At 38.7% G+C, this 27,067-nt stretch overlaps 2 protein-coding genes across 4 annotated transcripts; one reads left to right on the plus strand and one right to left on the minus strand.

The window, feature by feature from the left end:
* Positions 1 to 1,028: 1,028 nt before the first annotated feature.
* Positions 1,029 to 14,023, minus strand: LOC101845790 (putative GTP-binding protein 6). Of its 3 annotated transcripts, none has more exons than XM_005103840.3 (12): positions 13,741 to 14,023; positions 13,086 to 13,398; positions 10,744 to 10,857; positions 9,740 to 9,846; positions 7,761 to 7,942; positions 6,067 to 6,156; positions 5,172 to 5,277; positions 4,571 to 4,691; positions 3,182 to 3,390; positions 2,585 to 2,733; positions 1,812 to 1,967; positions 1,029 to 1,260 (listed from the first exon to the last, which is right to left on the minus strand). In XM_005103840.3, the coding sequence occupies exons 2-12, from the start codon at positions 13,327 to 13,329 to the stop codon at positions 1,110 to 1,112; spliced, it is 1,629 nt and encodes a 542-aa protein (XP_005103897.1). In that variant the 5' UTR covers positions 13,330 to 13,398; positions 13,741 to 14,023; the 3' UTR covers positions 1,029 to 1,109. The 3 variants fall into 3 exon arrangements, with proteins under 3 accessions (XP_005103897.1, XP_035827094.1, XP_035827093.1); XM_035971201.1 differs by having other exon boundaries at positions 13,966 to 13,984; XM_035971200.1 differs by having other exon boundaries at positions 13,950 to 13,970.
* A 310-nt stretch (positions 14,024 to 14,333) lies between these two features.
* LOC101846152 lies at positions 14,334 to 22,500 on the plus strand. The gene is made up of 7 exons (XM_005103841.3): positions 14,334 to 14,412; positions 16,951 to 17,485; positions 18,657 to 18,768; positions 19,546 to 19,671; positions 20,393 to 20,561; positions 21,205 to 21,361; positions 22,310 to 22,500. Exons 2-7 carry the CDS (start codon positions 17,044 to 17,046, stop codon positions 22,438 to 22,440), a joined length of 1,137 nt encoding a protein of 378 aa, XP_005103898.1. The 5' UTR covers positions 14,334 to 14,412; positions 16,951 to 17,043; the 3' UTR covers positions 22,441 to 22,500.
* Positions 22,501 to 27,067: the final 4,567 nt, after the last annotated feature.

The raw sequence follows: 27,067 nt of genomic DNA on the forward strand, positions 1-27,067 counted from the left end.
GATTTAAACCTGCAAATTCTTTGCCATATCGACAGACCGAAGGGCTAGAACCCAAATGGCCGCTGGATCGGAAAAGTAAAGTAAAGTAAAGTAAGTTCACTTACAGTGACAGAACAGAATATGTACAGGCATTAATAATTTTAATCCCGTGGCAGAATGTTTGACCATGGTGAACAAGACCACGGTGGGCAACCAAGACTGGTTTCCATGGCTATTTCAGAGATTTGAAGGAAAAATCCCTCATAGAATCTGGAAGAACTATCTTTATAGTCTGCCCTTTCTTTCTCGAGACTTCCTCAAAACTTAAAGAAATTTCGATCCTTTATTCTTTGCTCTTCAAACCAAGTAGATTTTCTTTTTCTTGTTCAATTTTTGGAGATCACAAAACTATTGACGCATTAATTGTGAGACGTGCTGACAAAACGAGTTACTTCTCACAATCCACAAATGGAGTTATTGGCCACAAATCGACACTAGAGTAAAATTTGTAGATTGCTCATTGATGTCATATTCTGTAAGTATAACATGCCTTATATTATTTCATATTTAAAAATTGTGAAAACTTCACCTATAAGTGTGACGTAGCGATTTCCATAGGGCTCAAATCCGAGAAATAACTCATTTTGTCGGCACCCTTCACAGTTTATCCATGGCTATTAGATCCTGTGCTAATGTTATAAAAATAATGTACCTGGCATACCTCTATTTGTTCACTGCTGAACATTCCACCCAAGGGCACCTGTTGTTAAAGTGGCACGACCGTAAACCAAAATGTGGACAACCTGGTTTCTGTTTCCTGCTGAAGCATTTCTACATGTTCTAAGTATGAAGTGTCTGCAATATCCTCCCTATCATTTGGCGGGTAACTCGGAGACCACGCCTCATGAATAATCTTCATTGTATTGAAAGGGGTCCAAAACTAAAACTCAAAACATTGCCACCCCAGCTGAGCTCCAAACAGATCTTCACTGTTATGAAAAGTCACTCATACTCACACAGCTTGACATTACACAACAAAAACGCAATACTATGAAAATGTATTAATTTTATTTTATAACTCATCCCATATCACAGCAGAGAACAAAATCAACAACTTTCTAAAGAAACTTTTATACTGAGGAGGTCTTTGTCTTCTTTTGAGTGAATCTTGCCCTGAATATGCCATAAGCTCGCTTGGAGATGATGACTTGAACTATCAGGAACTGCCCATCTTTGGGATCTGGCTCAACAGACTTCACGGCAGCTTCCTGGTACAACCACCTGGGGGTGAGATGAAATGGGACACATGAAATATCAATTACTCTGGTACTACACTTTCTTGGCCTTCATAATTGGTGGAGGAATGTTTCTCTGACACATTTAATTTAATTTGTAGTAGCTCTTTAAAAAAGATGATGCATGTGTGTTCCACATGTTAAAAGTGTTATAAGTTAAGCTTTTCACTTTACATACAAAAGACAGGAGTTTGTTTCCAATATAATTATGGTAAAGGTGTTGCATCTATTATGATATCTCCATTTTTCCGAAGGGACTTAGTATCCCACTACGACTATCTCCAAAGTAATCTCAACTGTTTCAAAAGCGGCATGAAACATTGATAACAAAATTACAGCAGTGACAGAGAAACCCCCAATGCCAGAAGAAATCAAATCAATAGATATAAATACATTATGTAGCAGAAAGACCAGAAAAAAAAGAAGGCTTAGATTAGAAGTGCAGCCAGCTACTTACCAACAAATGCTGATGAAAACAATGGAAGTACCGCTAATATCTACCAGAGGCACCCACTTACTACCAATTATGGTACTCACTGAAGCATGACTTCGCTGTTGGGTATACGGAACACTTTCTCCATCCTGTCTGTGGCCGCCATCAGTGCCGTCTGCAAACGCATGCCCAGCTCCTGGAAGCCCTGGCCCGTCACCGCGGAGACCGGCAAAATGTTGCTGTCAAGCTCACCAAGCTCTCTGAAATCATAAACATTTTAGAACTGTTTGGCATTTTTCCTGTTTCACTGCAAATATTTTACTACCCTCATCAACAAAATTTCGATAATTTAGGAAGCGGCCATATTTCCTGATAGCCTATAAGAATGACTGCAGTCTCATGACGCAACAAATCTCCACGTACTTGTTTTCAAGAAACATCAATGATCAAGGTCAATTTGAAGGAGCAGCATTAGGCACATGGTACTGTACAAGTAAATGGGAAGGAAGACGGAAAGAAGGAAGGAAGGAAGGAAAGAAGAAAGAGATAATGGACCAAAGTGATTTAACATCAAACATGAAAATCTGAGCATAGATTTCCATGTGGACCTTCGTGAGAGTCTAAATTAACAGGATTCTTGCATTGAAAGGGATAAAGTTTTCACATCATACAATAAGACCTAATGTTTCATCAGAACTTCTTGCTCCAAGGGTATTCATAAAGAATACAATGATGTGCGAGATGAAATAACAGATTCACTTTTCTAACAGTAAAACAGTTGGCTTGTAAATGAATTTCAAAACTAGTTAATCCAAAAATGTATTTCTATCACTGTTCTGAACATGACATGAACAAATTAGGCATAAAAATCACTTACTCTTCCGACAGGAGGTCCACCTTGTTGTAGACTTCTATCATATTGCTCAATTGTTGACTGGTCAACATACGCTGTAATGTCTTATGTACAGAGACCACCTGGAGTTTTTTGTCTGGGTGACTCGCATCTCGTATGTGGAGAACAACATCCTGTGGAGAACAAGTTAGACATAAATCAAAGTAGGTGGTTTTTAACTGATATCCTGTGTTTATCATTCCAGTGTGCCTTTAATTTTGTTTTCTGAGGAACTAAAAAAAACAGTAATTATTTTATAGATATATTTATGCCCACATAGACACAAATTAGATCATTTAGGAGGCGTGATTTGACTCTGCCTGCTAAGACTAGCCTGGGCTGAGATGGATATGTCTCAGCAGACAGGGACATTTGATAAAATTTCTCCCCACACAGGAATCAAACTCATGTCCTTTGCATGTGACGGTGAAGCACCTAATCACTACACTACATAAGCCAGCCCTGAGGAATGGAACACTTACTTAGCATGGAAAATGTACGATCAAAGCAACAGAAAAAACCCCAACAAAATTAACAGAACATCAATGAACTGAGAAGGCACATAAGCTTTTTCTGCCTTACCGCCATCATGGCATCTTCCAGTGTAGCTCTGAACGCGTCCAGAAGCGTGATCGGCATGTCAGAGATGAAACCAACGGTGTCGATGAAAGTCACCCTCATGTGAGAGGCCAGACATCCTTCGTGAGAGGTCACATCCAACGTGGCAAACAGCTGGTTCTGTGGCTTCAATGACAGATCGTCTGTTAGGGCTTTGATCAGGCTGGTTTTTCCTAGAGAGCGGGGCAGACAGAAAACATGTATGTGAACTTCATGAGGGTTTGGATCAGGTTGGTTTCTCTTAGAGAGAGTGGCAAACAAAACATGTTTACTTCATATCAACATATCCAACATGAGTGGCAGCACAGACCAATCAAACCACTAAAATCCAACATCCACACTTGAATAAATAAAAGAGTATACAGTGGAAACCTGTTATAACGAGAAGGAGGGGACCGGTGCGAAATGTCCGTTATAGCAGGATTCTCGTTACAAGGGATCCAGTAATAAATTTAAGGGAAATAGTAAAGTAGGCCTGATCTGTCAGTTTGGTGTTCTGTTTATTCCTTTTGTATTTCCCCTGATGATGATTTGTTCAACATTATCTCTAGGTCTTACTTGATCAAAAATCAAAAATCGAATCAGGTTTCTTTCTCTAGCACTAGCAATGTTGACAAATCGGCCTTGGCGATCAGAAAGAAGGGGTTCTGGCTCTAGGCTAACTCGCACGCTGTGTTGTCCCCCACCCCACATTGCGCACATCACACATTCACTCCATCTATCACAGCATTGTGACCTCTCCATCCCGCACCAGAGAAGTGAGAGGCACGGTATGCCTAGATAATCTAGACGGGGCTGACCTATTACGCGATGCGTTCTGCTTGTCTGCGCATGCCACACCCTCCCCACTCATTCACTCCGGTCTTCATTGTTGGTTCGCGTGGGCTCTCCCATTTTTTGTTTCGCTGGATCACCAACAACTTTCTCAACTGGCAAGGTTTTTAAATATGTTTAATTGGTCTGTGCGCTGTGCACAGCAGCAGCAGCAGTATTCCGTTATAAACGACTCGCGTGACGGTCTGATTGCGCAATAGCAGTATTTTATTTACAAAGATAAAAAAGGAGAAAAACCGGGTTTTAGAATAGAGTCTTTATAACAGACTTCTCGTCGTTTCGGGACTCGTTATAAGTGGACTCCACTGTATAGCTTTTGAATAAATAAATAAAAATGGTGGCTCATACTTTATATTTCCTGAAAATTTTACTATATGGTATGGACACTCTACTCCCACAACTTTACTTCTATGTAAATTTTGCGGAACTGAAAACCCTTTAAAAAAAGTAGAAAATCTTTGGTGTTGAGTCAAAATGTAAGATGAAATGGAAAGCAACTAGCTATAAAAAAACCCAAACCTGCATTTGTGTATCCAACAACAGCGACGGTGGGAACACTGTTTTCCTGTCTTTGTTTCCTCAACTCTTGACGCTTCCCATGTAATTTTTCAAGATCCTTCTTCAATTTGCTTTCTCTTCTCTGGTAAAATAAAAAGGGAAAATTTGGGTGGTTAGTGGGTGCTTGGGTGTGGTCTGCTCCTTCTTTCTTATCAAACATCTATCGTCCTTATCTCTTATTCTTTTTATATTTGTACGTTACTATTTAGTAACACTTCTAATCTTCATCACTCATATGACCTACTAGGGATGCAAGTGCAGTAAAACTATACTAAAAAGGAAAATTTGATACAAGTAAAACATACCCCCTTGTCTATCCTATTGAAGTTTACGCTCATTTATTTTAAAAAACCTGGAAAATGTACAATGCTATCAAATTGCTGTTCTTAATAACTCATGAACAGTACATGTTACTTAAAAATATATTATTAGATTTATTCCAGAGGAGAAACCGATTCCCCATGTCGACCATATGTTCTTAAAAAGACATCAGTTTTAACTCAGATCAGTGCAAAGTGGTCTATAGTCGTATGACAAGCCAAGAATTGAGACCACCACAAACCTGTAGCAACTCACGACGTCGATCAAGAGGCATGGGTGTGCCTCCACCAACAAATTTGCCAAAGCCAGAGCCATCGAGTCCACAGTGAATGAGGTCCAGTCTTGACCTGGAGAAAAATATCATCATCATCATCCAGTGCCAGATCTGCGACAGACATCGGCGATCATGGTTCTCCATTCATTCCTTTGCTCGGATGCTCTAAAAAAAAGGTACGTTTCCCTGATCTTTCCTTGTTAACCATTTGTTTAGGTTCCTCAAGTATGTTGTTCTGGGCCTACCCCTGCCTCGCTTGCCCTCAATTTTACCAGTGAGAGCTAGATGTTCAAGACCCTTATGTCCATTCAGATGTCCCAAATAAATATAGACACCATTAAATTCAGTGTTACAAGGAGCCTGAGTAAATGATAAATGCCACATCTTGACAATATTTTAGTATACTTTTTGAGAATCATAGCATAGTTTCAAAGCGATCAGCTAAAAGTAACTTTTTCAATTCGCGAGTCAGGTCCATAAAGGAAATTCCCTGTATGCGTGAGGGCTCTGAGGGAATGTTCTCTAAACAAAAGCAGTAAGTTGGGCAAGGTTATGCCTCTACCTCATATCACAAACCCACACCCCCAACCCCGTCTCCACAAAATCCCTACTTCGCTAAGCATTTAGTGTGTATCCCCATCTCGCCTGTCAGTATCAATCTGGGCTGACAGGGAAACAATGTACCAGCAGAAAGATAAGGCTTACTCCGTAAAAAATTTTTTCATATACGAGATTCAAACTCTGGTACTCTGTGTGCAAAAGGCGAAACACCTAATCCTTACAGCACAGACACTAGTGGATTGTAGATGGGAGTATGTGTACATTTGTACCTCTATGCTAATAAGCACATAGCTGCACTGACCTAATATATGGGATTTCCGCTAAAGCAACTTGAAGTTTAGCCTCAGAAGATTGTGCATGATCTTTGAAGATTTGCAACACTACAGTGTACCTGAAAATAGAGAGAACAGTGACAGACAATAGCATAATAACTACAGTGGAGTCCACTTATATAACGAGTCCTGAAAAAACGAGAAGTCTGTTATAAAGACACTATTCTGAAACCCTGTTTTTTCCCTTCTTCATCTTTGTATCTTTGCAAATAAAATACTGCTATAGTGCAATCAGATAAACAGGCAAATCGGTTATAGCGGAATATTGCTGCTACTGTGCACAGCGCATAGGCCATTTATACATTTATAAAACCTCGCCAGTTGAGGAACTCGTTGGTGATCAAGCCAAACAAAGAATGGGAAAGCCCATCTGTGCCAGCAATAAAGGCCGGAGCGAATGAGTGAGAAGGGTGTGGCATGCGCAGACAAGCCGTTGTGAAGCAGAACGCATTGCGGAATAGGCCAGCTTAGTCTAGATTATCTAGGCCTACCATGCCTCTCACTTCTCCGATGCGGGGATGGAGAGGTCACAGTGCTGATGGATGGAGCGAATGTGTGACATGCGCAAGCAGACGCGGGAATGCACCACAGGATGTGGTGGGGTGGGGGAAAACACAGTGGGTGAGTTAGCCTAGAGAACTTTCTTTCTGATCGCCAACGCCGAGCTGTCAACATTGCTAACACTAGAGAAAGAAATCTGATTCGATTTTTGATCAAATAAGACCAAGAGGTCATGTTGGGCAAAATCGTCATCAGGGGCGATAACAAAGAAAAATAAACAGAACACCAAATTCATAGATTATACCTATTTTATTATTTCCTTTGAATTTATTACTGGATCCCCTATATCGAGAAGCCTGCTATAACGTACGTTTCGTACCAGTCCCCTCCCTCTCGTTATAACAGGATTCCACTGAATCTATAAGTAACACAAAGTACCTGAAAGTTTATTGCATGAACACTGATATAAAACATAGCTGCTTTGTGACATGGTGTATGGCCATGGGAATAAAAATTTAGCCCCCCCCCCCAACCAACTCAAAATAATAATTTTCAAAAACATGTCCAATATGTTTCCTAACCAAGGATGGTGAACTTCAGCATTGAGCATTAAATCACCAGCTCAACAAACTATTACTCAACATATTCTCTTCATAACAATATCCGGTAAACACTAAATGTAATATAGTCTATGCACTTGATACCTCCCAGTTCTCTTTTTTTATTTGAGAAAACTAAGCCATTGATTTCTTCGATCTGGAGTCAGAAACTAATGTCAAGTTATTATCAGTTGAGTGACACTTTCTTTTGCTGTTGTTCTAGTAAAGTCAACTCAATATTCACTGAGTTTGACAAAACCATCATTCAGAATCATAACCATCATTCAGAATCATTGCCAAGATGCAATTCTCTTTTATCAAAACTCATACAAAAGAAACAAAAATGATTGTGATATGCACCTAAGCAGAAGCAACACAGAAATAATTTTTGTAGACAACTGAGACAATAAAACACGGAATGAACTAATGAACCAAAGAAGTGATAGTGAATATCTGAGAGTTTTTGTCAGAGGAAATGTACAAGATGACACAAAATCACTTTGATTTTCTCTCTTTAGGAACAAAATGACATGAAAGGCCTTGTAAGATTACACAGAGCTTACCTGTCAAATACTGGTATACGCCATGCTCTCTGCAGAGTTTCCAGCTGAGCAGATTTGAGCCGGTCTATCCCAATCACCACAGCACTGATGTTCCCCTTGCCCCTAATCTCTCGCAATAACGTTGCAAAATTTCCTGATCCAAACACTTGATTTGTATTTTCTTGATCTGTTCTCACAAACCTCTGAAAAGTAAAAGGAGCATAAAATGATATACAATAGATATATGCAGGCATGGCATATTCAAAATCAATTTGCAACTACTATCTGTTCTCTTAAGGGGCAGGGGTGCAATGAAAATTAGTGTAAATACTTCACAGAAGAATTTATAAATATGAAACTATCATCAAAAATAAGATGCCAAACATTGAAACTAGTGAAACAGTGTTCTCTTTGTGAGCCATAGGTGCAGCTGTTCAGTCTTGCCTGTTTGTCTAAGAAGTAGGTAATGTTATGCAGAGTTGAGAGTTCTCTTGGCGTGAGGTCATGTTTGTCAAGGTCTCTTTGTAGCTCTATGACATGAGCCCACACAAAAGCGTGCATGATCGTTACCCTTCTGCACATCAAACACATCTCTCTGTGTGTGGTAGTGCACACATATGTGCCACGACATGGTAGAATCAGGCGCTCGTCAATTTTTGGGCATGTGGAGTTAATAATATATATCTGAGAACTGATTTATTTGCCTCGCTTCCAATTTAAAAAATGTCCATCTAGTTTGAATAGAAGTCGAGATATTTGCGATTGAAAAAAGTGGGGTATCCTGGTTTCAGTTGTTAAATTGATGAGAAAATGGTCACCAAAGTTTGGTAACTTCATCAATGAGTCCTTGAAAACTGAAAATTACATATTTTTAGCCTTTAAACAAGGATTTTCAGTAAAATTCACATAGAAATGCCTTTTCATAGGAACATAAAAGGTGTTTAGCTAAAATACAAAATTTCAACTAAAATTGCCAAACTGGTGGGGAAGCGTCTTTTTCTTCGATTTCATTGTTTTGACGAGCACCTGGTTTCACAATGATGCCTCACATAAAGCACTCAAATCACTGCAGCTAAGGAAGACTAGCTTCAAAGGCACAGGGGACCCCAGTGTTTAAGGGTTAACTTACACCAACACTGGAATCCACTTTTAAATTGATATCTGCGGAATCCCCAGATTTTCTTAGGTTAGCTCAGTTTTCGGTTTAGAGAGGCTGCTCAAATTGCAGTAAAAAAAAAAAAAAGATGGTTTTATTCTCTTTTGGTTTTACGCCATTTTCAGATTAACCGCATTCAGTTTAAACGGACTTCAGTGTAGTTTGTTTCTTGTCTCTATTGCCATTCCTCAGGGAGTCTGAATGGCTGAGGACGCCCACTAACTGGGCTCTCCAATGTTAATTTTTACTTCGATTAATTTCAATTCTAGCTTGTTGGATGGTTTGGTTCCAAGTTCATGTAAAATTGCCAGAGAGTCTGTTTGTATCACGATATGATGGGACTCTAATGAGAAAAACTTTAGAGGCTATTATTTTAAGTTATTATTTGTTATACAGTATAAAACATTAAATAAAAAACAACAGTGTATGTTAGATCTATATCTAGAACCCAATCACTGTGCAGTCCCATTAAAGATCTCTCTTAGTGGCCAAGAGCCCATTCAGTAACTAAGCACTTTCAGGTCAGATCTGATTACAAACAGAGTTGAGACACATTAAGAGAAAGCAAGGCCCACGAAAACAAAACTAGACATAAATTTCAAACTGCACTACAGATTTATACATGACTTCGAATCAAAACCATTTTTTTTCCAATAGCTCAAGAGCATTAGAAATTGAGACTATTTCCTTTTAAAAAAATGTTTAACTTTAAAATCATTTAAATGATGGTAAGACATGAACTAGAAAGTTAGCACACCAGTGCCTCAATTGCAGGTCAATAACCTCACGTCAACCTCTGAGTCAGAGATGACACCTCCTGGAACAGGAACCTGAGTGAACAAACCTTTTCCACCACTCTCCAGTTAGGCAATGTTCTGACCAGGGCACACGTTTCTTCTAACTTCAGCTCACGAGATGTCATAACATATCGTTTTGCTCCTGCCTTGATATCTGGGGTCCCAACAGCAAAACGTTAGACCAAATCTTGTGATTAGTTGGTTTTTTTCTTTTAAGAAACTCAGATCATAAAACACATTGAAATATTTTCCAGACCCATGTAAGCAAGATCAACGGATAATTTGAGTCTTTCTCCAGATTTTTTCCAGTGATTTTTTTAATATAGAAAAAAAACAACACCCTACCATGTAGAAACACAAAGTGTGATGTGCATGGTAAATAACTTAGCAAACAATGGTTAAAGAATAAAAGTATTTCTGCATATGATAATGAATTGGGGAAATTCAAAATAAATCCATACTAAAAAACCTCCAGAAACAGTGGTCAACAGTAACGATCTATACAGTTAGGAACCTTAAAAAGGGAAATACATTTTTGGGATAGGTGTGAGGTATGACTCTACAACATTAAAGTATGTAAAGAACAGCTGGATATGTGTTGGAGAAGTTACAAGCAAACACTTATCAGGTAGGCCTATATTGCAGGAATGCAGAAAAAAAGGGGGGACTAAAAAAGAAAAGAAGTAGAGTAGAACTCATATTCAACAGTCGTAGGGTCTGACCTTCAATTTAGTTGAGTCTGAGTTCCACTGTACAGTGTAATGGTGACTGAAGGTCATTGACTTTAATTGCTTTGAGAAACTTTATCACTTACAAATAGATCTAGTTAGAGAAAAAGTTTTGTACCATTACATAAATACCCAATGTCAGAAATGTACAAATTGAAATTGAAATGACAAGTCATACACTCTGGCTAACATAGTTGTAAGGCAGATAGGATCGGCTCTTTTATATTTGTTCATCAACACTGAAAAGAAGAAGACATAGAAAAAGAGACATAACAGGCAAATGTAACGTTGTGAAAATTCAATGCTGCCAGCTGTTTGCCTACCTGGCTGAATGACCATCACTCTGTGACCAATACCAGGTATGGCACATATCTCACGAACATATCTCCCAAAGTTTTCTTCTTCTCCACGTCCATCTGACTCAGCATCTCCAACACCTGGAACAATAGCATAGCTGACATCAGATGACAGTCACAATATCAATAGCCTTCATTTAAAGCACAGAAAATAATGAAATTCGTCATTTTGAGAGAGAAAAAAACATACATTGTCATATCAAATAGGGGGGGGGAGGAGGATATTACAGTACAACACATAGGTCGAACACAGAAGACTCGATATCATGCATCCGTCGAACTGTGGCTGCGGTCCCTTTTTTCTTCTTCTTTATCTTTGTAAAAAAATTACTGAAGCTCGTACACAAATACGGAATAGTCGAACTAATTACGCTGCTGTATAGACCTAAAGTCAATGTCCTTTGGGGTGCACTTGAGACAAATGATAATCATTTTAAAAATGGAAAAAAGCAAGATCGGTAAAATATCACCTTCCCTCCTCTACAAAAGCAGCTAGCTGTGCTATTTTTAGTGCGCTGCTCAACATGTGTGCCCAATGATTATCTGGCTAGGCTTGTGTGGATCGGGCCAGAGGAAGGGCTGTGCATCATACGACCTATTGTTTTGCCCCTAAAGTAGCAATCTTTGTTGCTTCCCTTGGTTCTCTGACACAGCCAATACCATAAGTTCATCTATATCCCTCGAACTACAGATCCCTGTGTTATACAGTATTATATTATAACTCTACCATAATCTACAATCTGTTGAAGAAGAAATCTCTTGGCGGTGGTAGAGGCTAAGTAATCAAACCCTCCTCAAACCTTCATCATGTACTACATGATCAAGAAACTAATCCTCCAACAATCAGAGAAAAACGAAAAGAATAAGGCTCTCTTGGTCATCCATTGATTTGATGATGACTGTCCTCATGTGTCAAGTCCTGTTTAGTGTGGGTGTGGAGATGGCTGCTCAGGCCATCCTTGATCAGCAGATATGGGTGCAATGAGGGAGAGGAAATTGTTTGGGCTGGTCAGGGTACAGAATTCCTATACCGTGGCCAGTGTAAGTGAAGAGTTCCAGACATTCATAGGTGGTGACCACTAAAATAATTTGCCTAGGATTGGAATACGACAGAAAGTGCTTGCATGCTGCCTTTCTCTGCAAAGGGCCAAAGGAAGTAATTAATTCGAAAAGTATACGTGTTTGCACTTGAATTTGAATTTATACTTGACAACAATAAATCAAAGCATACAAGCTGGAGCCTTTATAATTTCAAAGGTTCAGTTCACAGCATACACAGAACAAGACATGTGAAGTAAGATTTTAGTTACGGTACCTGACTTTTGCAGTGGAATCCTGTTATAACAAGAGGGAGGGGACTGGAGCGAAATATCCGTTATAATGCTCAGTATTCACGTTATAAGGGATCCAGTAATAAATTCAAGGGAAATAATAAAATAGGTCTCATCAATGAGTATGAGTTTGGTACAGTGAAATCCACTTATAACGAGTCCTGAAATAACGAGAAGTCTGTTATGAAGGCACTATTCTAAAACCCCGTTTTTTTCTCTTCTTTATCTTTGTAAATAAAATACTGCTATTGCACAATCAGACAAACATGTGAGTCGGTTATAGCGGAATATTCAATATAGCTGCTGCTGTGCACAGCACATAGGCCAGACATTCATGCAAAACCTTGCCATTTGAGAAACTTGCTGGTGATCTTGTGAAAGAAAGAATGAGAGAGCCCACGTGTGCCAACAATGAAGGCCGGAGAGAATGAGTGGGAAGGGAGGATGTGGTATGCACAGACAAGCAAAACGCATCGCGAGATAAGCCAGCCTAGTCTAGATTATCTAGACCTACTACACCTCTCACTTCTCCGATGCGGGAATGGAGAGGTCACAACGATGTGATTGCAATGGGATGGATGGAGCGAATGTGTGACGTGCGCAAGCAGACGGAACGCGGTGGAGTGGGTGACAACACAGCGGGCGAGTTAGCCAAGAGAACTTTCTTTCTGATTGCCAACGCCGAGCTGTCAACATCGCTAGCGCTAGAGAAAGAAACCTTATTCGATTTTTGATCAAGTAAGACCTAGAGATCATGTTGAACCACATTACCATCAGGGGAGATTACAAAAAGAAACAAACAGAAAACCAGACTCATAGATTCGGCCTACTGTACTATTTCCCTTGAATTTATTACAGGATCCCTTTTATAACGAGAATCCTGCTATAACGGATGTTTTGCACCTGTCCCCTCCCTCTCGATCTAGATCTATATGGGCCGAACACAATTTTTGCAAAATTCTAAACCAATCATCTTACCATTTGAAGAAGAAATCAGCCTTTGTTGGCAAACTTTTATTGGTGAATGATACTGTGTAGTCCTTGACTTGCAAGAAACACTCCTCACAACATTCCATTTAAAGATTCCATTTCTCAGGAAGGCAGGATCTGTACGCCTCAGTGTTGCATTATTGACACAAATAAATCTATGGCAATGCCTGGTGTGTTTTGCAGCACATATTATGCCCTCAATCAATTTTCTTCTTATGGTGTTCATCATCATATTGTTAAATTTTAAGAACCTACTTCAAGTCCGTCCAAATAACTCCAATCATGTCATGTCCAATGGCATCTGAACATACAAAAACAGAGCAGTAGGCTATTTTTAAAATTGTGATCCAAGATATAGATCTATATCTAGATCTAGATTTATTACAAGTTTCACAAAATAATAAGCCAACCATTCACGACTAGAATCTAGATCTAGATCTAGATCTAGATCTAGAATCTAGATCTAGATTTCTAGATCTAGATTTCTAGAATATGATTCCTTCGTCAAAACTTTCAAGTCGGCAAACGTGTTTACATTACATAGCATAGCAGTAGCTGACAAGATTTTAGATCTTGATTCTAGATCTAGTGCAATTAATTAATTGTGTGCGAGTACATTGTCCGCTACCCGTGCTACACTCACTACACTACACTGTAGTAGATCTAGTAGTGTAACTGTTCTGTAACACTACTCTGGTGACTGCACACTACTGCTCGAACTGACTGAAGTCTGAAGACTAAAGGGAGGAGTCAGATTTTCAGTCTTAGATACGCTTCAAAGGGTATCTTGATTCACAAAAAAACACAACATTTGTTGTAAAATTTTAAATCTCGTGAGCCATGTAAAAACACAGTTTAAAAATTCAACTCCAAACGAAGGTTCACTCTGCAGAGAGACAATAAATTGGCTACTTCCACTTTCGATTTTCCCAAACCGGAAGTCTGTGAGCTGTTATTGCCAGTAGCCTGGAGAATCTCCGTGCATAGAATACGTAAGCCATTCTATCATTAGAGATTATCCTATAGCTTCAGTATCTTAAACTATTCTCTAGCACACTTGTATGCCACACAAATATTTAGAAATGTCAAAATTCAAAATAAGAGAAAAAGTTTCAGAAAATTAAAGTACTGAATGATGATTGTAAACATACATGGCTATTCTGATTCAAGCGAATTACAAATACGTGCAAATAAGAATTATAAACCAAGCAGCCGGCTGCTCGAAAGAAGGGACATCACTCTTGATAGTCCAAGATGGCTGCGCCCTGAGAGACGTGAAAGTCAAACAAATAGCTGAAGCCGGGAGGTTGAGAATGTTCGTGCATTTTAAACTAGTGTACTTCTTTTCCTGTAATGAAGTAAACATTTTATTATTTCAAGTTAAAAAGTCAAAATTATTTTTCCTCTAGGATGGATCTGTCCTTATTACCTGTTTTGTTGAGATTGTCACTGAGGGTTGGGATGACTTCCACACTCACTCTCACCTTTTCGACCCAGCTTCTCAGAGCGACTGCCCTCAGTGTCCCTTCCACTCGAACTTCTGGACTGCCCTGTTCGAAGTATTGAGATTCGTTAGTTTTTTGCTGGGTCTGGACAACACGTCATTACATTTATCCTAGATCTATATCTATATCTATTATATAGGAAAATTATAAAGTGTCAACCCAAACCAATTTATTGTTGAATAAGAAAAGACTGAAATGTCCTGATGTATTTTGATTGGCTAGCTCTATTCGGACTCGAGTCCGAATATAATTTTTATCTATTCGGACTCGAGTCCAAATATGGGTTTTATCTATTTGGACTCGGGTCCGAAAAAAAAAAGGTTTTATTCTTTCGGACTTGGCTTTTAAGTAAGTTATGTGAGGGTGAGGTTACATTATATAAATGTCGTCGGCGAATTTTATGTAAAACTAGAATTAGAACTAGAATTGCCCACTAGGACTGTGTAATTGTGTTCAAAGTCAACGGACTGCACTCTCATTAGATTTACCCAATGGCAGTGTCTAAGTACACGGTAACTGGCAACACAGGGTCCTTCCACCACCACTATAGCATCATCATTACTTCCACCACCATTTGTCTTTCCACAATTTCATTTTGTTGTGTGTTATAGTTTTTCTGTAACTATTTTCTTTTATCACATCGCACAAAACCGACAGCCCAACACCTCTTCCCCCTCCAAGCCGAGAGTGTGAGATCGCTACGTGCAATCTCATTGGTCGACATAATTAACTTTGTCCCCCCAGCATGGTCAGCTCAACTTAGTCATTCTGTTCATACTAATCATGTAGGGAGGGCCAGTCTAGATAGATCTAGATCTAGTAACTGGATACTAAAGCTCACGGTCTCGACTGCTATCATTATAATCGAAAAAAAGTTCGTACATGCTGGAAATATTTAGGAACAAAGGTCGGAAGTCAGAACGGACGTCATGCTGGACTCAATTCAGGAAATCCTATTTGTAATCTCATTAGCAAAGGTGAAAAGATCAAACTAGTCCAACAGTTTAAATATGTAGGATGTGTCACGACGTGGTGAAATCAGGCGCTTGTTAATTTTGGGGCATATATATAGAGTTATTGGTACCTTCTGATTTAAAGCTTGTCCATTTACCTTGCTTTTGATGAAAAAAATATCCATTTATCTTTGATACTAGTCAAGATATTGGTGATTGAAGGAGGTTAGGGTCGCCTGGTTTCAGAGGTGAAATGAGTGAGAAAATGACCCCCAAAGTTTAGTTATTTCCTAAGCTTGAGAGTCTGTAGAAATCTAATATGTACATCTTTTATGCCTTTAATCAACGTTTTTCAGTAAAAATCCACTCAGAGATGTGTTCTTTAATAGGCATGAAAAGTGCTGAGCCAAAAAAACAAAAATTAGTTAAAAGTTCCTCAATATGCAAAAAAAAATGCCAGTTTCTTCACTTTCATTATTTTGAAGAGTGCCTGATTTAACCACGCTACCTAACGTATAATAACATCTGATGTCATTTGTTCCACAGAAATAAAATGGACAATTGCAATGGCTAAGGCTAGTTTCAATAAAATGAACCCAATCCTTAAAAATAGAAACATCTCAATGACTACCAAACTGACAGTTCTGAAAAGCTGTGTGTGGTCAACCCTTTTATATGGTTGTGAATGCTGGACAATCACTAAAGGCAGTGAAAATAAAATAGAAGCAACAGAAATGTGGTTTCTTAGGAGGCTGCTGAGAATATCGTGGAAGGAAAAGAAATCAAATGAGGTAATGCTTGATGAAGCCCACGCTTGACGCTCACTGTTAAAAACAATCAGGAAACGACAAAGGCAGTCTTTGACACACCTGAATAGACAAAGGTCTTGAACATCTAGCTCTCACTGGCAAAATTGAAGGCGAACGAAGCAGGGGTAGGCCCAGAGCAACCTACTTAGGGAACCTAAACTAATGGGTTATGGGGAAAGATCAGGGAAATGTAGCTTTTTTTAAAAGCATCCAAGCATGTGAATGAATGGAGAACCATGATCGCCGATGTCTGTTTCAGATCTGGCACTGGATGATGATGATGCATAGAGTCTAAGTGATTTCAGACATGACCTCCTTACAGTGTCCAATATGAAGACGCCAATATAGGATAGGAGATCCTCTGAATCAGCAACTGGATTATGACACTGACACTGACAAGAGAAATTTCTGATGTATTGAGAATGGAACTGAGAGTAGGCTATTGCTTAAAACTCGAAGAGAAAGTTTAAAAAAAATAGTTATCTTGTTATTAAATCTTAGACTTTAGTTGTTGCTGTTCTTTAGTTACAAACATAACATGTTTTCCCCCTTATCCTTATCTCTCCGACTGTTTCTCTTGTACCAGAACATCTTACATGACGCTTACTGGGCAAGACCGCAGAGGCCACCACCAGGCTTTTGATCACTTCTGTCGTTGACGTGAACAGACCCCCTCACTATGTGGTCACAGACTTTGCCACACTGTAGCTTAGCATGGAGATGTGGCCGTCTATTATCAAAGAGAATCAAATTGAAGCAGCAAACTTATTGTCGAGGATTTCATTCCTCGCCGACAATGTTTTTGTTCTGGAGGAATGGCAAAAATGTTGGCTTAGGAGCGTTTCCCACCACTATGGAAAGTCGAGCGAGGCTCCATGATGGAAGAAGTCTGTTGGACAGGTACGTCTTTGTGAAGACACTAGAAAACTACTATGATGACGTGCCCAGCGGCATAATTCTGGACACTGCTTACGCTGACTCTCAGCCTAATGAAGATTTCGATCCTATCACCCCTGTTGTTGTTGGTCTTCACGATACACCTGGAAGCCACAAAGACCTCGCACCGATTCTGAACACTTTTGCAAAGCTGGGGTGCCGAACTATAGCTCCAACTTTTCCAGGTTTGTTTTGAATAGGCATGACAATGAAGAGAACTTTGTATGGTCCGTATGTTTCTTTGACGTACCACCCTCCCCCAAGTTTTCCCTCTATCACTCAGATGTTTTGTGTAGGTTTTCGAACTTTGCTTGCTAATATTTAAGATAAAAATAACAATATCAGATCTCTATGAATAGCTGTTATGATGGAAATGCTTGACTAAAACTTGTGGCTCTAAATTTCCTAGAAACTATTTTGATCATACATTTGTATTTTGTTGTACTGCTGTCAGTTATTAATGAGGGTATTAGTCTGTACCATATTACTTGTCAGTTTATCTTTATGTGTCAACTTTGTTAAAAATATATATCGTTGTGTCAAGCTGCAGTATAGCATGGTAAAGCTGCTAGAAAATAACAGTGTGATTTTATCTTTTACTTACTTACTTACTTGGTTGGAGAATAAACATCATTGCAGGCGGTACAATGACATAGCTGCTCCTCCCTCCTCTCCAGGATCCATGAAAGGGTCTGCCTGCTGATTGCACCAGTTAACAACTGGTTGGATATTATAAAAATTATATTTTATCTTTTAAAAAATGTCAATTATTTCTGTCAGTGAGGTTAATCGACTTTTATATTATCTGTCACTTTTTGGCTGTAACTATATATATATCTTGAATAATCTGTGATCACTTGGAATCACAAGGCTGTAGATCTTGTGGTATATTTGTAATTGCAGTTGAACATATTAGATATATTGTTATTGGTGGTGGGTGGGGTACCAGACTTTATATATCACACACTTTACCTATTGACAGTGTTATAAATGTCCTTTGTAATTACTAGTGCCTTGAAAATTTTTCAACAAGCTGGAAAACTCTTCCACTTTAAATGATGACGGAAAACTCAAAAGCTAGCTCAGAGTACTTTTGAAATGCTCGTATTATTTACGGTAGGCCTACATGCTGACGCCTCTTTTATCAAGGACATGTAGAAATTTCTTGGCCATAGAACAAAAATTTAAAAATATCAGTTACTGCTGTTGGTGATCGATGGGCGATCCCTTAACATCTTACTTGAACATTTACTCTTAGCTTATCTTGAACATATCAGTTATTATTGTCTGTGCCCACCAGGTTAAGAATTCCTCTTTTTGATCCAGCTTTTTAAAATCATTATTTACCATTCCCAGGTCATGGCGACACCCAGGGCTTGCTGCAGGGTTATGACGATGTCTTCTCGCACTCCTCCACTGAGAGAGCAATTTTTGTCCATGATTTTCTCATCGATTTAGGCATTCAAAGGTTTGTATTATGGCTAGTACCACTGGTTTTTCAAATGGGAGAAGACATTCAGTGCTGTAGCTTTCCCTGATGAGGTCTGTTTACAGCATGATGTTGGTAGCATCTCCAGAATGGTTGATATATCCAATATTTATTCTCAGACTCCAAGGGTCAGCGTGGTCTTGCTGCAAACAATGTCTTTGCTTTTCTTCTCTTTACTTTTGATTTTCAGATCTCTACCATTGAATATTGAATACTCACAAGCACAGTCGAATCTGTTCAAAACGGACCACCCACTGTCAGCCGAAAAATGGTCATCGTAGACAGATGGTCCTGTTGGACTGTCATTATAATAGCAAAAAAAGCAAGGGAGAAAGTGGGAAATGGCCGTTTGCACAGATGATTGTCTTGGACAGGTGGTAAATAAAACAGGTTCGACCATAGGTCTGTATAGAGTTATTTTTTCCCCCTCTCAATCTTTTCTGTTATCAGAGGGTATTTTTAAAAGTAGTCTTCATTGGATTTTTCTGTCTCCTCCGCCACAAATAAAAAGTAACAACTTTTGAATTCAAAAGTGTTTCGAATACGGATTACAGTTAGGAGAACGTTTTTCATTGTTTATGAAACATGTGCTTTGTATAAATTTAAAATACATACTGTAAAAATCTTTTTTGCTATGATATTGATACAAAATATATAGGCCTATATATTTTCTTAATGTGTTTAATTGCTATGATTTTTTGCAGTAATTCTTTTTTCAGAAAAAAATAAGTTTAAGACATTTGTCTCATTCCACAGAGTGGACTTGTTGATTGGTGTAGGAGCATCATGTTACACCATCATGCGGATGTGTGCAGGATTCGATTCCACAGAATATTACCGATCAATCGCCCTCATCTCACCGTGGCCCCTGACCAGACCAAGGTTATTTGTGTGTCACTTTTATTTGTGTGTCACTTTTATTTGTGTTTGCTACCTTGACATGCTCACTTTTTTGTCTATTTAGAGTTTGACTGCGGGTACTTGGCGGGTGCTCTGGTGTTGTTTGCTCCTTCTTTCATTTCAAACATCTATTGTGGCGCTCATATGACCTTATGCAGTTGCGAGCGCCTTAAAACCTCTACTAAAACTAAAACATCTATTGTTCTTCATCTTTCCTCCTTCTTTTTTGTGTTTGTTATTCTCTTTTAACACGTCTAATCTTCAGCATTTACATGACCTAACTATGTTGCAAGTGCCGTAAAATGCCTACTGAAACAAAAACTGGAGTCTGACTAGATGGCAGGAACAATTGGAAGAATTTTAGGATAAGGGTTTTCAATTGAAAGACTAAATTGCCTTCAATTTCCATTATATAACAGGGATGCCAAATTTCAGTTTTTTCCGGCTTTTTCCGTTTTTTTCATCCACTTGCAAAGGAAAGGGGAATGGTAAGAGAAATGTTTTTGTTTGCTCATTTAAAGATTTTACAAGGTTTGTTTTAGGTGAGGTGTGATGCTCCGCTCATTTTCAGGGTTTTTTTCAAAAATCATTTGGCATCCCTGATATAAGTATTCAATATGGGTTTTATGTGTGAATGAAAAATCGCTTTTTTAAAACATTTAATTTTGAAATATTATATTTTATTCGTTTGTCTTGCTGGCAGGTTTGAAAAAGATCTTGAAGCATCAAAGAAACTCCAGTTACTGTGGGACCGTCCGTTCTTCCGCCTTCCCATGAGAATGTTTCTGTCCGGTTATCGTGTAGGCGAAGCCAGCACGCCACGGGATAAAGTTACCACAGCCTATCTTCTGAATAACCTGGACCTAGGAGAGGTGGGGAACTTTGCGTTGTTTTCTTACTTATACAGACAAACTTGTCCAAGATGACCACCCACTGTCGAGAAGAAAAATGGCCATCTTAGACAGGTGATCTTCTAGGATAGTGGCATTATAAATAATATAGGGAAAAGCAAGGGGGGGGGGGGGCATGGGAATTGGTCATTTATACTGTAATTTTCTTGGAATGACAAGCCTCAGTATTCAACGAGCTGTGTCAATAGGGTTTGGGTTTTCCTTATTGTGATTATTTCATATGGTTTTTCCTTGTTGTGACAATTGCGATTTTGGTTTTCTTCTTAGTGACAATTGCATTTGGGTATTCCTCTAAGTAATGATTGCCTTCGGGATTTTCCATATACTGTCCCCGTCGTTTTATGCAAGAACTATTCTGAAATTATGCAAAATGAGCCCGAAAATGTGAAATTATGCGATTATGTTAATTTTAACAAAGAACGATAAAGGAAAATAATCAGAAATTAAGCAAAAAATGATAAAATTTTGCTAAATTATGCGAGGTACATAAAACCACGGGGACAGCTTATAGTGATGCTTGCATTTGGGTTTCCTTTCAGTGATGAATGCATTTAGGGTTTTTCTCTTACTTAAATTGCATTTCCATTTTTCTTTGCCTTGTCAGGCAGCAGGGTCTGCTCTGGCTACCAGTGCCACAAACGTTCCGCGTACAGTGATCTATGGCGGGATGGACCCAGAGGTGAGCGAGGATTTGTACAATGACCTTCTGGACAAGCTTGAGATTCCACAGCGCAATGTCGCTGCCTTCAGGGGGAAGTTGGGTAAGTGAAACTTCGTCCAGTTCTGGGAGAATAAGTGTAAATGTTTTACACTTCCATCAACTCAATTTAGATCTCTCACAGGGATGTCATTTTTGGGGAGGGGTTATTTCTGTTATTTTCACTAAGAGAGTGTTAGAAGAACAGTTATTATTCCAGTATTTTTTTCTCTTCTCAACCCTATTTCAGCTGTGTCTTTTGACTGACATTTTTTTTGCAAATGCAACTTTGTAAATTTATTATAATTTATAGTTAATTTTCACAATATCTCGGTGGTATCCCTGTACTTAGGAGGCAGGCTGCAGGGCGAAACCCGCCTCCTAAATGATCAAAATTGTGTTGATGGGGGCATTTCAAAACACCTTCATTTAGCCCTATCCCTGGGGTCATTTTGTACCGCCGGGGTTGTATTCTTCACATTTTAGAATACTTTTAGTACCAAGATCTCTTTGAAACTTTCAGTGTTGACTCGTTTTGACTGACTGTTATGCAAAGCGTACGGACCAGATTAAGGAGTAAATTTCTTCTTTGGAAAGTGGTGGCACAGAGTTCCCCACGTCGTATGGATACGATAGTAAAACACGACGTACGGACAGGGTTAAGCAATACAAAATTTTGCGACGTTTTTGTGCCTGTGTTCTATCTCAAGGAAAGTAACAACTTAACTTCTGACATCTGTGCTGAAATGGTTAAGTTCTTTGGCTAGCTCACAAAACACATGTGTTCAGTTCTTGCAAGGGGAAGATATTTTGCCTCCGCTGTTGTGTCCCACACAATCTTGGTTAGCTCTCACAGGGTGGGTTGAAGCAGCCAGCCTCCAAAATAGGATAAACTGTTTTTATGGTGGCTAAAACATTAATGATCATTTGAGTAGTCACGCTTCAACATCTCATCTTAAATTTTTATTGTGGCTAACTTTTTCTGCCTCTTTCCTTCTGTTGTCTCCCTCAGATGCTCCACTTCTTCCAGGAGCACTGAAGTTTCCGGACGGAGGCTATGACCTTCACCTTCAGCACCCTGGGATCATCAGTGTGTACCTGCTGAATCTGATCAAGTTGTTTCATCCGCACATACGGATATAGAAATCTAGGCTAACAGATAAATGCTGAAGTACATTGTATATATATACATGTGTGTGTATATATATATATATATATATATATATATATATATATTATGATGGGCGAGGTAAACATCAGAGTTATGACTGGATTCGAATAGTATCTATGATGAAAGTCATTAACAGTTTTTGTCAGCAACTTCAAGTTTTACTAGGATGACTGAAAACATACTCTAGGGGGATAGAGTGTGTTTTATTCTAACAGCTGTTGTTGCATTTGTCGAAAGTTTTTGGCCTTAAGTTTGTATGCAAACATACACGACAATATGAACCAGAAATTCTCCGAGTTCCACGATCTTCCATTTTACTAACCATAATGATATGAGTAAACTAGATGTCTAGGATTTGAATTTGAATAGATATTAATGGTGTGAGGTCTAAGCTGATAGAGGTATAATTGGCTGGAGGGTCCTACTAAAACACACGTGAGGCATTGTGGTGAAATCAGGCGCTCGTCAAAATAATGAAATTGAAAGTACAGATATTTTTTAGCCTCTTGGGCAACTATTGATTTTTTTTTAAAAAGGGGGGATCAATACCTTTATGTCCATTTGAAAACACAATCCTGCATGGATTTTACTGAAAAAAATTGATCTGAGACTCAAAAAGTGTAGAGTTGCAGTTTCCAAGGACTCTCAAGCTTTGGAAGTCACCAATCTTTGCTGACCATTTTCTCGCTAATTTTACCTGATACCAGCAACCCCCACCACTTTCAATCGTAAATATCTTCACTTCTCCTTACATACCCCAAAACTGACAAGCGCCTGATGACACCATGTTGTGACACATATTGTTGATGTTTTTTTTCTTTTAGTCAAAATTTTTTAGTGTCGTTTGTCTAATGTCTTGATTGTGACCAGCTGTGTGTGTGGCACGCTCATCGTGTGTGTGTGTGTGTATGTGTGTGTGTATGTGTGTGTGCGTGAGTGTATGTGGTGATTTGTAGGTATTCTGCTTTGGGCTGCTTTCAGCATTGCCATTATTGCAATCAAATCTTGGTGAGACGTGGTTATTCTTGTGATGATTCATTGTAATCCATCACATCACAAAAACTTCAATGTATTTGATCTGACCAGGTGCGTTGAGCGGAAGGTACTTTTAGTTGGAGAGAATGTTGAACATTTAGCTTCTGGGGTTGTTGTTATGGCTGTGGGAGCTGGCAGGTATTTCTTCATCTGCCCTCGTGCTGTGTGATATGTTTGTACGTATACATGTGGTGTGACTTTGTAGGAATCAACAGTTAACTCCGAAAATGCTGTTTTTATTAATTTTTTTCCCTCTGAATTCTGAGTGACACATTCTGTAAATAACTTTCAGCCGGAGTAAACTCTAAATAGTCGCTACAACGTTGGATTCTCAACACCTAAAATGTGTATAACAGCCTTGCTTTTTAGTTTTTTCACTCTCCTTTACAAATTATGAAAATCGAGTTAACTGTTTAGAATGAATCCTGCAGTGACAATAGCAAAGTTTGTTGTGGAAATGTTTTTAAGAATGAATGTTGCGATGGGTAAAATTAAATTTTGTTCATATTGTATTATAGCATTTTGGTCGCAATAAATAAATATACCCGTGTGTTTTTTAACTCCTGACCACATGGTGTTTTTTTTTTTCCCTAATGCTTTTATGATATATTCCAATTTGTTTGGGTACTGTTATTTCATTTCAGTTAAGACAACCAATCAATATTTTACACAACATGTCGGTACGGGTCATATCTGTCTCCATGTTGTGGGTGGTTGGTGGGTGCTGTGGTGTGGTTTGCTTCTTCTGTCCTATCAAACATCTATATCTCCTCTCCTTTTTTGTGTATGTTACTCTCTTCTAACACCTCTAATCTTCGGCACTTATATGACCTTATTGTGTTGCAAGTGCCGTAAAACTTACTAAAACAATGTCTCCATTTTGACAGTGAGCAACAGAATTTTCAGATTTGCCTCTAGCTTATATATAATTAATGTCACTTAAGAGACTAGACCCCGACTTGTGTCTATTTGTGACAGAGACATGTGCATGGTGAGCCTAAGAAACTCCCCAGACAACCCTTGTTCGACAATGCCCACATGAGGATTTGAACTGAGGTCATCCACAATGTAGTCCAGCATGGTACCAACTGAGCTAACTGTGTGCCCTGGCATATATGTTTATATCACTTTTAGAAACGGCTGACACAAACAAAAGTGGAATTCAACCATCTCTGTTGAGGTGCGCTACTGCAAATTTGGAACTGTTATCCAAGACGAATGCTTATCTTGCATGTGATTGGAGGGCGCCACTTGTAGGTCTCATTTCTTTTCTTTCTCTAGAATCTGTCCGTGTTGCTTTTTTTCTCTGCACTCATTGTCATTTATCATGTCGATGTGCATCTCTACTTTCACAGACTCCAAAAATGCCCATCTCAAAAGCAAGCTACCTGTGAACTTGTATTTCTGTGTAACCTATTTGTCATATCAATCTAACCACGTGTGTCCTTGTCTTTCACAGCCCTAGACTACTACTATCAAACACAAAGCGAAATATCTTGACAAATTCAGAAGTCAAACAGCAGTCTATAAAATAGAGTATTTTAATTACTTTCCCACATGTGAAAATCGGACATGGGATCAGGGAGCCACGACAGTTGGTCCATAAGGTGATAGGGATTTGCTCTGCCTCATAAATCATCTACAAAACAATAAATGAGTCTTTCACACAAAAAGATTAAATAAATGAACATCCCCGCTTATGTATAAAAGCATAACTCTCTACACACAAAAGCAATAAATAAAGAACAGAAAAAAATCCTTCTGGGATTCATCCTCACCACCTGCATCATCTTCACGAAAAGGAAAAATGTCATCAAATCACAAGAGTATATATGTGTCATGACGTGATGGCATCAGGCGCTCGTCAATTTTTTGGCACGTGGAGCTATTGGTATCATTTTAAAGTTTGTTCATTTCTCCGTCTTTTAATGAAAAATATAACCATCTATCCTGAAAAGAAGTCGAGATATTTGAGATTTGAGATTGAACGAGGCAGGGTCGCCTGGCTTCAGAGGTGTAATTAGTGAAAATTGGTGATTTCCAAAGATTGAGAGTCCTTGGAAACCAAAAATTAACATTTTATGAGTCTTTAATGAACATGTTTCAGTAAAATCAATACAAAAATGAGTTTTTAAATGGACATAAACGTGTTGAGCCAAAACCAAAAATTCAATCTTCTATTTCATTCTTTTCACGAGCACCCGATTTCACCACGCCGCCTTACATATGAGTAAAAGCTCACACTCTGGACAAAAGCCAATCACAATACAAGTAATAGTCATGGTCATCTCAAGTCATGACCGGTTGTGGTCACTCTGAATACTGAAAAGTTCAACAGCCCTTTCAAGAAACCCATATAAGCAGCAAAATATAATTTTGTAGACAATTTAGAAAAAAAAATGTTTACCCACTGTATGTCAATTCCTCAAAAGAAATGCACACAGATTTCAACCTACAGTATCTTTATTTTCAATTCCAAGATTTTAAAATGGATTGAAGGAAAAGACAAATATCAAAGAGATATACTTGTATGGTATAACTGAAAATTTTGATTTTTGTTTACTCCAAATATGAAAATGCAGAACCAACACACATTAGATCTAACCTCCATTCATCAAGGAAGTCACAACAGAGGTGGAGATAGCATTATAGTCTATGTCAAAAGTTCCCCTCTGTTGATCACTGGCAATGGCTGGCAAAAGAGGGAGAGGATGAGACAAAGAGACTTGATAAAGAACAACCAAGACCCGAGGGGAAGACATAAAATAAAGATAGACCTGGAATCTTGAGAGCTCAATAAAAGAAAGTAGCTGATGGAGATCTCTTGTGGTGGCCTTGTGTACATCATTGTGCCAAGAGGATAAAGAACTTTTTGAATAAGTAAGATAAAGGATATATATTCAAACCTGCCCTGTCTAATGGTCCCTTGTCCAAGACAACCATTCTCATATTCTCTTGTCCAAGACAATCATCTGGACAAATGACCCCCCCCCCCCTCCTTTGTGTTTTTTCTACATTTAAATGACACTATCCATGACATCCACCTGTCTGAGGCAATCACTTTCCTCCTTGACGATGGGTGGCCGTCTTGGACAATTTCGACTGTACATTGGGTTTCTTGAATTAAGCTGTCAAAATGTGACATCAAAGGAAGACAGAGCCCTGCTTGATCATTTGAACAAACAGACAGACAGACAGACCATGAGATCTCAACCACAACATCAGCAGCAGTATCCAAATTGTAATAGGAATTGACAAAACTAAAAACCATCAGCATTATGAGTACGGAAAAACAATTTGTGGTCCAACTTTGACAAAACATCATCATTTGTATGACACGTATGACCCTGCACAATTGTTCAATTACTTCAAATCACGTATGGGATGAACATTATCATGAATCATAATCAAGGTTCAGAAAACAATCCGCACTATTATCAGGAAAGCATCCACAAGATATAAACAGAATGTTTTTCTGACAATAATGTCAAAACTATGAGAGGGGCTCTTGGAAAATCTGGCAGAAAGTGCAAAATGTTATTTTGAGATATCAAAAATGAACCT

This window comes from Aplysia californica, unplaced genomic scaffold, assembly GCF_000002075.1.
Source record: "Aplysia californica isolate F4 #8 unplaced genomic scaffold, AplCal3.0 scaffold00392, whole genome shotgun sequence".
NCBI classification, from domain to species: Eukaryota; Metazoa; Mollusca; class Gastropoda; order Aplysiida; family Aplysiidae; genus Aplysia; species Aplysia californica.

Coding starts and splice junctions, on each gene's coding strand:
- LOC101845790 (XM_005103840.3), bottom strand. CDS start 13,329: ATGATGATGAACACCATAAGAAGAAAATTGATTGAGGGCATAATATGT. Junction 10,858..13,085: donor GCTGATTTCTTCTTCAAATG/GTAAGATGATTG, acceptor CTATTGTTCCAG/GTGTTGGAGATGCTGAGTCA. Junction 4,692..5,171: donor GACGTCGTGAGTTGCTACAG/GTTTGTGGTGGT, acceptor TTATTTTACCAG/AGAAGAGAAAGCAAATTGAA.
- LOC101846152 (XM_005103841.3), top strand. CDS start 17,044: ATGTGGTCACAGACTTTGCCACACTGTAGCTTAGCATGGAGATGTGGC. Junction 17,486..18,656: donor TATAGCTCCAACTTTTCCAG/GTTTGTTTTGAA, acceptor TACCATTCCCAG/GTCATGGCGACACCCAGGGC. Junction 19,672..20,392: donor TGGCCCCTGACCAGACCAAG/GTTATTTGTGTG, acceptor TCTTGCTGGCAG/GTTTGAAAAAGATCTTGAAG.